The sequence below is a fragment of the Hyaena hyaena genome, unplaced genomic scaffold, assembly GCF_003009895.1.
Source record: "Hyaena hyaena isolate Hyena2069 unplaced genomic scaffold, ASM300989v1 scaffold_855, whole genome shotgun sequence".
NCBI classification, from domain to species: Eukaryota; Metazoa; Chordata; class Mammalia; order Carnivora; family Hyaenidae; genus Hyaena; species Hyaena hyaena.
The window spans coordinates 132,570-144,955 of NW_024081489.1; the positions used below are offsets into that span (position 1 = coordinate 132,570).

General features: G+C 37.6%; 1 protein-coding gene across 1 annotated transcript in view; it reads left to right on the forward strand.

Annotated features, from left to right (window-relative positions):
- LOC120222260 (contactin-associated protein-like 2) overlaps positions 1-12,386 on the forward strand; it is a 778,685-nt gene that overhangs the window by 78,070 nt on the left and 688,229 nt on the right. Inside the window, exons 6-7 of the mRNA XM_039220013.1 lie at positions 192-335; positions 3,969-4,233. Coding sequence (XP_039075944.1) covers positions 192-335; positions 3,969-4,233 — 409 coding nt within the window. The remainder of the gene's footprint in view (positions 1-191; positions 336-3,968; positions 4,234-12,386) is intronic.

The following is a 12,386-nucleotide window of genomic DNA, read 5'->3' on the forward strand; positions in this document are numbered from 1 at the left end:
TATGCACTTCTGTAACAACATAAATTAATATGCAACAGATTTTGGAGGAAGAAAAAATGTCTGTATATTCTGGGAGAGGTAGAATAATTGACCTTGGCTGTATTAGTAGTTTTGTCTAATTTATTGTGAATGTTTTTTTTTTTTTAAGTCAAATACAGTGTGAATTCTTATATTTTTTTCTTTTCTCAAAGATAACCTTCGGAGGCATACCATTCTCTGGGAAGCCAAGTTCCAGCAGTAGAAAGAACTTCAAAGGCTGCATGGAAAGCATCAATTACAATGGTATCAACATAACTGATCTTGCGAGAAGGAAGAAACTAGAGCCCTCAAATGTGGTAAGATTGCTCACTCCAAAATACTGATACATAGAAACATCAAAGTTTTGTTTTCTTTGGAGTATTAAACAGTGTCACTGCGTTTTTCATCATACTGATGTTTGGCTCAACAGTGTAAAACTAACTTGAGAGTTACCTAAAAATGTGTAGATAGTGGATGTACTCTGAGACCAGTTCATGGTTTTTGCGTTAGATCAGCCTGAAATACATGTAAGTTTCTCTCAGACGGGGCACTGGATTTTGACGCCACGTTTCTGGATTCCCCACATCAGAGTGACAGGCAAACCTCAGCTATGCTTTGTCCCTGCAAGTTAGCAGCCCTGAGGTTGGCGGCTTCCTGTCTTCAGATGTCTTATCATATGTGGCTTTCCGTTTCTTGTTTATGATTTAATTCACTATCTTAAAAAGTGTTACATCCAGGAATATGATTGTATTCACGTCCATGTTTCCAAAGACAGTTCATCCAGATCAGTAAATAAATATACACGTTGTGAAATCCTGAACATACTAAATAGCAGGCAAGGAAATAAGGATTGATTGCCACTGGGCAGTGAAGGCTGTGACACAGAGCCTATCGGGATCTTCTTCCACCTGTGTCGTGAGTTGTTTCAAGATTTAACTATTTCAAGGAGAAGAGCAAAAATAGAAGGGCACTCTAGCATACCTGCCTCCCCATGACACTGCTTAGTTAGCATCACTGCAAGATACCAGCTGAAAAATTCGGTACATGTCCCCTATGGCCCTGCAAGAGCAGGACTTAACTTCAGCCTACGCGTACTGTTTGGGAGAGTCTGGGCTTGAGAGACCCAGAGAAACCTTTGAGAAACCTGACTTTGAGAAACCACTAACAGCAGATATTACGAATGCTTCCATCACGTTCCAAAAGAGCTCTGATGGTCTTTTTTGCCCTGCATTTGAGCCTAGGGTTTTTTTTTTTTACAAAATGATTGGACAAATACAAACTCTGTAATGAAAAACAGGAGTCCAGGTTGGTTATTAAAAGAAAAATGATTCAGGTATAAAATAATTAATGGAGAATTTTTCTTTAATAATTAGTTTTTCTTAAAAATAATAACATATTGTGAGTAAAAAGTTGAACTTTGAAATGATCTCATCAAGCATATGACTATAGAGAAAAATAGTAATAGCTCCATGAATAGGCCGCAAGTGCTGTGCTAGGAATGTTACCTTTATGGTAATCTGAAAACAGGACTACGGGATGAGTAGAGGTGTTGTCATACACGTTTTGTAGATGAAAAAAAGAAACCGAGATTTTTACCTAGAAAAATAACTTTCCAAAATGACTGAATGTGAGTGGATTCATAGTATATGACCTCTGATGTTGTAGTCTCCTTCTATGTTGTGTTATTTCTTACCTGGAACAGTATTAATATATATGCTTTTTAAACCTTTGGACAAAATGGCACCAGGGTCCTGTTGTTTTCTCAGAATCATTGCCTAAGATAAAAAGGTACAGAAGCCAAATCATCAGAAAACCCTTTCTATTATCTGCACCGTTAGGAAGCAGTAATGTGTTATTTCTGCCCAAACCTCCCATTTTGTTCTGAGACACATTCATTAGGCACCCAAACTATAAAGGATTTTCCTATGAGAACTCATTCCCAGGGCAACTTTAACTGCTAAATATATTGTAGTTATAAATGCTGTTTTAACTCAAATAACAAAGATAGTTGTAAAGCATAAATTATCTATAATTATATTTGTTAAAATAGAATGAACAGACATGGAATAAACTTTTAAACAAAAATCTATGTATGTATTAAAATTTTAGGCAGAATAGAGACAAGTGGGATATTTTGTAAGCAACTCTTAAGAGATTATTTATGAAGGAAATCTGCTTTCAAAGATGTCAGATGCCGTTATTTCGGTGAAATTGACTCAACACTCCTCACCCCGTCTTCATGCACAAACACGTTCCCTCATATTGGTTCGCATCCTGCTGGAGAGCGTGTAATCTGAAACAGCCCCTGGATGCTGAGGGAGGGAGAGACAGAAGAAGGAGGTAGACCACCTTCCACTGGTATGTGGCCAGTTTAATGAGCAAGGAAACTTATGGGCTTGGCTTAGGCAGCTGGGAGATGAGTAGATCTCTGTACTGCCTGCCAAGTCAGAGAAGTTTACATAGAGGTCTTAACTGGATTCAGTTATGGTTGCAAGAGGACCTAACTGGGTTCACTCAAGTATCCAGTTCAGGTGGCCTCAACACCACATCTCTGTCTCAAGGCTCTATCTGCGGAGCAGCCTCTGGGGGTGGAGAAAGCAAGTGGCACAAGCATTCCCAGAATGGGGGAGGACGTGGGGAGCCTCTCATTATCCCAGTCCTGCTCATGGGTCAACTGGCGGTCATGCCTTTGTGATGACCTCTTCAACACCTCATTACACTTTGACTCCAGAGTCAGCACCTTTACTCAGAAAGCACCTTTAATTTTGCAGGGAGACAGTCTCTACAACACAGGTATGTGGTCGGTTATAACATCTCAATTATTAGGCAAAGGCAGTTCTTTTCATCAGTAAACATAAGCATTTAAAAATAATCATCTGTGAAGCTAAAGTGCAAATTAAATTTGAATATTAATTTAGAGGGACAGCCTGCCTTAGATGTAATGGTTAATGTGCTGAAATGGAAGAACCATCCATCTAAACATAGATACCATGTTCTTGTGTTGTTGTAAAATAAATAAATAATTGAAGGACCAGATGAAGATGTCATCAAATTATATTCCTCAGAATATTAGGGTGGGATAAAAGAAGTTGGAAGCAAACATAGATTTTTAGACCTTTAATGGGAAGGTAGTTACACACTCGATATAACATGTAGTGTATCTGAATGGCAAATCAAGTTTACACACTCAATAGACCATTTAGTGAATCTGAATGGCAAATCAAATTTCTTTGTACAAAATAGAGGGAGTATGAGGGGAAAGGAGTAGGCTTTAATTATCCCAAGTTTGTTTTCAGTTTGTGCATTCATACCACTATTTTCAGAAGCATTAATTCCGTATAATATATGTACATTTAATATAACAAAATAATATAACAAAATAATCTGAAATAATCAGTTATGCTGATGCTGCATAGTTAATATTAATTCATGTATGTTAGATATAAGGATAAGAACCAAGAAGACTTGCCCCATAATGTCAGTTGATAAAGTGTCAGTTGGCCATAGTTCCCGCCCATCTGGCAGTGTGGGAAGAAACAGTTGACACAGCCCGGCCAGGAGATGGCCGTGGCCTGGCCACCCGGGAGGAGACACCATTGGTCCTGGGAGAGCAGAGCAGCGCTTCACATAGGCCTGCGTGGTCTGCACTCCTGCCCACAGCTTGGGGTGCGTCCCCCCCCACCCCCTCCGGTTGTCAGTCTGTCGGGTCCATGGAGGCGGTTCTTGTTGGGTTCTTGGGTCCTGGTGTTGCCTGCGGCTGCTGGTGAGAACACACTGCAGGTAGCGATGGCCCGGGGCCCAGTGCCCAGTCCCCGCCAAGCTGCAGCTTGGCACCGGCTCGACTTTATCCTCTGCAGAGCTGTCGCTTAGCCTGCCGTCGGACAGGGAGGGACGTGTCTTGCTCATTTTAATCCTGCGTTTGTGTCAAATTACGTCCTTCTGTTTTACAGGGAAATCTGAGTTTCTCGTGTGTGGAGCCCTACACGGTGCCCGTCTTCTTCAACGCGACCAGTTACCTGGAGGTGCCAGGCCGCCTGCACCAGGACCTGTTTTCGGTCAGTTTCCAGTTCAGGACGTGGAACCCAAATGGCCTCCTGCTTTTCAGTCAGTTTGCGGATAATTTGGGCACCGTGGAGATCGACCTGACCGAAAGCAAAGTCGCCGTTCACATCAACGTCACACAGACTAAGATGAGCCAGATAGACATCTCGTCAGGTTAGTAAGAGCTACTGGCGGCCACCCCCTAGAGGGTTGCCGCGATTTCTCCAGTCAGCGACGCTTCTCTTCTGTCGTTTAGGTGTTGCTGCCTGGTGCTTCTGTTCTGATCCAGGCTCTTGAGGGTCTTAGGTGGCTGCAGGGGCCCCGGGGCACTTGCTGGGAGATTGGGGGCTGGGCGAGGAGGAGGGTTGGTGAGACTGTGTCAGCACCAAAATCTTCTATTGCTTCTAAATGCTAGGCCACGTTAATAGGGCGATGGATAGTCGTCCGAGTATTTTATGTTTACAGACCAAGAATGTCTGTTTTGCTAACAGAAGAGTAGCTGGTAGTTGTTGACTTGATGGACAGTCAGATACTTTTTACTGTTAGTAACAAGTGCATATTAATTATGATGTTAAAGTTATATTCACCTGCTTGAAGCAAAACCTCAAAGTCGTGGCACCATATGTATGTAATATTTCAGGAAAACAGCTACAACACGGGGGGAGTACAGAGAGGAATAATGAGATGTATGTATCAACTGAGGGACGACTGTCTTGGCTTAGAGCAATTTTTAAACTTGACCTCACAATGGTATGATGCACTGAGGCTGGGTCATATTGTTGTTAACTGAACAAACTTAGCAACCTTGGGATAATCTTTGACTAATGGGATACAAAGAAAGCTAGGATCACAAAGTGAGATGTTATAACAGAGAAAAATTAGTCATGATAGAAAACTGATAGTACGACTTTTCATCAAATTTCTCTAGTTGTTCCTTCCTATAGTGTTTTTAATTTTTTTTAATTTGTAAAGGACTACTTAGAAAACAGGAATAACTAACATTGACAGAACACATTGTACAGATGTATCAAATACTGCGAAAGCAAGTTCATGGCAAAATGCTCAAATGCATGACCACTGACTCTGATTTCTAAATATTCCGTGTTCACTTGTGACACCATATGTATACACCTGACATGGTTTCTAACGCATCATATTATTTATGTCCATCTCGTTTTCCTGTGGGCTGTCAGGTCTTGAAGGGAAGAAGCAAGGTCTCTTCTATTCTAACCTGTAGACCAGCACCTGTTACATTAGAGGTTCTCTGGGAATGTTTGTGGAGTTAACACTGTGGCCCTTTGAACCAGTGTTCACTAACAGAGTATCTCCTGCTGAAAGGTATGCGTCTTTTCATAAAATACGCTTTGTGTTTCTGTAGGGCACGGTGGATAGACTGTTACTGAGAAGGATTCAAAGAAGATATAGGGACCATTATGTCAGAGATGTAACACATTATTGGAATCAAAAGCTATTGTGGAATGCCTGAATGTTTACTTTTTCTGTTTTCACTATGTTAGTTTTGCTTTCCGCTGAATGTTCAGTGTCTGAATGATTGATCAGCCATATTTTATCACTACTTCCCAGTATAGACTTACCTGGGGAGATTTAGAGCAAATACAAAATATCTAGAGATTCCAGAATAGCACATAAAACACATACACATAGAAATATCTACCGTACTGGGAAAACTCCCCATTAGATTTTATTATGATTAATGATTTGTTTCTAATGACTAAATACATAAAAATATAAGGATGAAGTCCTCCCTTTAGCATTCTCTGAACAAACCCAAATTCCTGGTGGTTTTCCATGTGACATGAACCATTATAATAGAAATGATAGGATCTTAAATATATAGATCAGTAAACGTTTCCTAATTTAATCTGATCTAATTTAGGACTCTCAGGTACTTTCATCTAATTTAAACTGTATTTATGAAAAAATAAAAGGAAAAAATAAGAAAGGTATCCAATATGCAACCACTAATTTACCTTAATAGATTTGCTTAAATATTATTACATTGGACTTCAGAATTTTTGCTAATTTAGTGAAGAATCTGTGCAAAATAAGAGAAACTGATGGGAAATTTAAACATTTCTATAACCTTGCTTTTATGTATTCCAAGGAAATAACTTACTGTTTCAAATATTTGTTTCCTCTACACAAAGTGGAAATCAAGATCACATCAGTTATTACTGCTCAAGCTTTAGAAAGATTAGTAAGTAAATATAGATGCACATACATTTTTTAAAAGTTATGTCTATCCTCATTTAAACTATTTATTAAAAATTAAAGGAAAGAAAGAAGAGATTCAGTATATGACTACATTCATCTATCCTACAAATACATATGGAGTTCACAGAACGCAATTTTCAACTGTATTTAAAGCATTTTATCAAACTCAGTTAAATGTATGAGTAACTTAGTGCAAGTAGCAACAATGAGAAAATAATTTAGAAAGATAAATTAATCCCAGGGCACTACTGTTTGCTTTAACAAAGGGAAATAGTCTATATTATATATACCCTATTCTTATCAGCAGTATGAACACTGATGAATGTCAGTCTTTTTTTACTTTATTATAAGAGCTTGGTTGTAGAGGTGCCTGAGTGGCTCAGTCAGTTAAGTGTCTGACTCTTGGTTTTGGCTCAGGTTAAGATCTTTCTCATGGTTCATGAAATCGATCCCTGTGTCTAGCTCTGCTTTGATAGTGTGGAGATTACTTGGGATTCTCTGTCACTCCCCCCCACTTGCTCATGTTCTCCCCCCCTATCAAAATAAATAAATAAACTTAAAAATAGCTTGGTTGTAAAAATGTAGAAGATATGGATAATTTACAAGCGGAAAGCAGTCACTGGTAACATTACTGTGTGCACACACATGCACACACACGCACACACAACACTTCTAGCATAGTACATTGAGAAGTCATTATAGAGACATTCAAGTGCTGTTTGTTAATAGAAACTTGTAACGTGGTTTTGTTTTTAGTTAATAAGTTCTCTGGCCCAAAATGAAAGTAGTTCAAATTGTTCAAAAGCCTTTTAATTCTATCTTGGACAACATTGTTCTTTGGTGATGAATTCAAACTAATCCTATAAGTTAGAGAATATTCAACATATTTTTCACCCATTCCTTGTATTTTTCCCTCAATTTTATGAGTAATTTCAGGTCTCAGTTTTGACAATGGGTTCAACTTGTAAAATTCACTTAAACTCCGAGTTACCTTTACTTTGCAGAGTGGGTTATCTTTCTGTGAAAATGTTTTCCAAATTGCAACATCATCAATTTTTATAAAACATTCCACTATATTTATTTCTATTTAGAACCCTAATCAGTGAGTGGTAAATACAGATTTATCCATTTCCTTTAACTAAGAGTAAGTAATGAAAGGGGGGGAGTGCAAAAAGGATCAGATGGATGACGTATGTTCACCTGAGCCTCCCATTTGTTTTAACTTTCATGTCAGAAACCTGGAGAAAGTAGACCTAGAACTGTGTTTTTAAATGATATGGAGTTTTTAAAAATTGTTTTTCAAACTTTTTTGAGATAGGATCCACAAAGTTAAATTGTATATGTTTATACATTGTCCAGGTTGTGCAGTGTGATTTTTAAGGTGTGTGGTAAAATACATTGTGAAATAATTACAACACAATATACACTGTGAAATAATTACAACAATCAAATTAATTGACATATCTGTCACCTCACACTTTGTGTGTGTGTGCATGCGTGTGTGTGTGTGCATGCGCGTGCATGTTCACATGCATGGTGAGAATACTTATGATCTATTCTTTTAGCACATTTCAAGTTACAGTATAGTATTAACTGTAATCACCTGCTGCATATTAGATTCCCTGGAACTTTTCCATCTCATAACTGAAAGTTTGTATCTTTTGACTAACATCTTTCCATTTTCCCTACCCTCCAGCTACTGGCAACTACCATTCTACTCTCTGGTTCTATTGACTTCTACTCCTTTAGATTCCTCATAAAAGTGAGATCATACAATATTTGCCTTTCTGTGTCTGGCTTCTCTCAGTCGGCATAACATCTTCCAGATTTAAATGATTGTGTTAAGAACACAGTAAGAAAACATTTTATATTCAATTCCTACTGAAACAGAGTTTCACGAAATAAAACTTACTTTGCTACTTTAGATGCACTCTTTTTTTTTTTTTTTTTAGTTTATTTATTGAGAGACAGCACATGTGTGCACATGTGTTCGGGAGGGGCAGACAGAAAGAGAGAGAGAGAGAGAGAGAGAATCTCAAGGAGGTTCTGGGATCCTACGATCTGTGAAATATGATCTGAGCTGAAATCAAGAGTCAGATGCTTAGCCAACTGAGCCCCTAGATGCACTCTTACAATTTTGATGTTTTTGTCCTTTTTTTCATTAAAATTTTCATGACCCACCAAATGATTTTATGACCTAAAAACAAGTGACCTACATTTTGGAAAACATTGACCTATAGATATGTCTTCTCATATGAAGAATTAGAATTTTTTGAAGTTCTAGCAGCTTGGGGATATTTACTCCATCATTACATTTTGGAAAATTCAGTGTATCTTCCAGGCACAATGTTGTGATATTATAACAGTAGTAAAAAGGTATTCATGTGTATCACTGTCTGATGTATAGTCAAATACACACACACACACACACACACACACACACACACACACACACTACCTACTATTTGAGATAATGTTTTTATTGCAAAATTCCTCAGTTTTATGCCACTATATTATGCACAGATGTTTACAATAATACTCTAAAGTTGTGGTCTAACCATATTAATAAGGTCATAAAACGTGTGTTCAGTATTTATATAGTGGAAGGGAAGTGATTTCTATTAGTGACCTTTCTTACCTATTGAAAACAGAAATCAGTTTCTATTCATGTAAACCTTTTAGAAAAGTCATTCAGAAACGCGTTGCTTCTAAAGCAACTGTTTTCTAGCTGGAGTATTAAAACCTCCTTGTTGTGGTTACATAGATATTGCTTCACTTTCAGAATGACTTTTCGGCATCCGCAGTGCTTCAGAAACCTGCATTCAGCAAAGATCATCTTTGTTTGTATTTCCGTCTCCAAAGGAAATCTTTCTGAGGCCTTGTTTTATTTTTGTTTTATTACAGTGTCCTTTGTAAACCTTTGAGTTGCACTTGGGTGTGTTAAGGGAAGGTGTCTTCATCCAGTGAGGCTACTGTAACAAAGCACAGTAGAGTGGGTGACTGAAACAACAGACATTTATTCCATAGAGTTCTGGAGGCCGGAAGCCCACTGTTAGGGTGCCGGCATAGTTGAATTCTGGTGAAAGCCCTCTTCCAAGTTGCAGAAGGCATCTTTCTTGCTGTGTCCTCACAAGTGGAAGGGGCTAGGGAGCTCTGTGGAGTCTCTTGTAAGAGCACGACCCCATTCATGAGCATTCCACTGTCATGACACCAGCACTTTCCAAAGGCCCCACCTGCTAATACTATCACACTGGGCATTGGAATTTTGATGTATCTATTTGTGGTGGGGAGACACAAACATTTGGATCATAGCAGAAGGAGTGGATGTTTTGTTGGAGACATGTAGCTGAGGAACTTGTTGGCAAATACTGGCAAGTTTCCAGTTCATGGTTGGCAGCTGTGTCTCCCTGTGATTCCTTCTGGCACTCTCTGTCCTAAGCAATTAGAATCTCTCTTCTCTTGATTTTATGAACATTTGAAAATGTAGTTATAGTACGTTAATTCTGGAAAGAATCAGTTCATACCAGTTTACAAAGTTCAGTGATAACTTGCATCATGATGTTTCTTTTCCATCACATAAGAACAAAATATGGTTTAGTTTGCAATACTATTTTTATGTTTTGTTTAATGAGGAATGATTTTCAGCTCTATGATTTCCACTGCAGATATTATTTCAAAATTTCTTAAAATCAAGTTTTGTAACTCAAAAATTATTTTTAGGCATACTTTACAGACTTCAAAATGACTCTTTTACAATGTCTTATAGCAAACTGTTTGGAGATATATTTAATAGTATATATTACATTCCTTAAGTAAAGTTAAAACCGTAATTATTAGAAATCTTAAAAATGTCACCCCACCTTGACTATTAAATTTGTATCATTCTGATTCTAAAGAAATAAGTACACATTTTTATCATAACATATATAAAATAATAACAAAGCACATTTAATATTTTTAAGCAAATGATTTTATTTATTTATTTTTTAATTTTTTATTTCTAGGAGAGAGATAGACAGCGTGAGCAGGGGAGGGTCAGAGAGAGAGGGAGTCACAGACTGAAACAGGCTCCGGGCTCTGAGCTGGCAGCCAGCACAGAGCCCGACGCGGGGCTCGAACCCACGAACCGCGAGATCATGACCTAAGCGAAAGTCGGACGCTTAACCGACTAAGCCACCCAGGCGCCCGGCAAATGATTTTAAAGATTGCATCTTCATATGGAATATTATGATGTCATTAAAAATCATGTTTCTCAAAATTTAATACCATTGGAAGGTATAATATAGGGAATAAAAATGTTTACAAAAAAATATATAGAATATGGTCTCTATTATTGTTATAAATATGAATAGATAGCTATTCAAAAACATCTCAAAATGAAATAAAATATGAATAGTACTAATAGTAATGATCTCTAGTTAATGGGTTATTGGTCCATTCCTAACATCTTTTTTTCATTACTGACATCTTAATACATTTTTTATAATATCCAAATTTTCTTCAATAAATGTCAGTTCCTGTTAAAGCAAAGCAAAACAAGACAAAAAGAAATACTATAAATTAATTGAGGATAAAATGATATTCTTAAAAAATTACACTGGTTACACAACATTATAAATGGAAATTACACAGAATAAGTTATATGAATTCAAAAATTCTAGTTTCTCTCGATTAGAAGCATATATAAGGTCAGTTTTCAAAAAAGTTTGTCCCTAAACAGTGATCTTCAGCTTAATTTCCTTAGTGGCATTTATGTAACAAATGGAACACTTTATATTTGGATGCAGACATTTGGAGGTTGGGTATAGGAGCTTTAATTTGAAAATATACATAACTAATCTTGAGCAAATGCCAGATTTGCTATGTAATTCTAAATCTTTTAATTTTTTTCCAGGATGGATGGATGGACGGATGGACGGATGGATGGACGGATGGACGGACGGACGGACGGACGGATGGACGGATGGACAGATGGATGGATGGATGGATAGATGGATAAATGGCTGAACTGATATATAAAAGTGTTTGTTCTTAAAACTGTTGCCACCTATCAGGGAAAAGCAGATTTTACTTTTCTGTCTTAATGGTGAATCAATGGATGCAAATCTCTTTGTTTCCAAATCAGTTGCATATACCTCTATAAAAGTGGTAGCTAAATATTCATTTTTAGAGTTCCTTCCTTTCTGTTGGTCCTCTAGATTGCTGAGATGTTCAAGAAAAACTCAGAAATCCATCATTTTAAGATGCTAAGGACAAAGCATGGCTCTGGATTCTTAGAGAAAGTGGAAGCTAAGGAAGGTTGGTTCCTAGAGCGCAGTGCTCACCTCAATTAGGAATCTAGATTTGTGCCTGGCCAGCCTGTCTCCTCTTGTTTAGTAAAAGACAAACGTGAGAGGGATATAGACTTATAGATAAAGAGATATTAAATATAGGTAACCTTGGACAAATATACAACCCAGGGTGCTGATGCTTTTCCTCCAAATTCACACATAGACTTGTTGTGAGAGCCACGTGGTACCAAGCAAAATGCATCTGAGTGAATAGCATCTTGCTCCTGGGAAGCTTCACCTAGCTGACTTTTTATTATATTTCAATTCCCAACATGGCTGTACTATCATCATACAAGCTGTGTGGAAATCTACCTTTAATTATACTTCAGTGCATGCTGATGCATTTTCACATCAATAGAAGTATTATATTCCAGCATGAAAGGAGAAAGAGGCTGGGGGGAAAGTTTTGTGATATTAGGTATTGACTTATTCTTTAGGAAGCAAAGGGGACATTTTAATTTATAATCACACTCCAGGATACCATACCTACTCTAGTTTCTACAGTGTTTCTGGGCCTTTTAAAATATTCTGTGCCTTTTTCAGGGAAGATGAATAAAACATGATGGTATGTATGTGTGTATAATAATTTTAAAAAATTTGAAGAAGGGGATAAAATTTAGTAAACTTGGGTGGATAAAATGGACATAAAAACTCCCAATAGGGACCAGGTCATGTTTTAAAAGCTTCAGTTTACCGTACAAATAAACTCATCAAACGGGGGGAAAAAATCAGACATTACTTCTACACACTATAAGAATACAA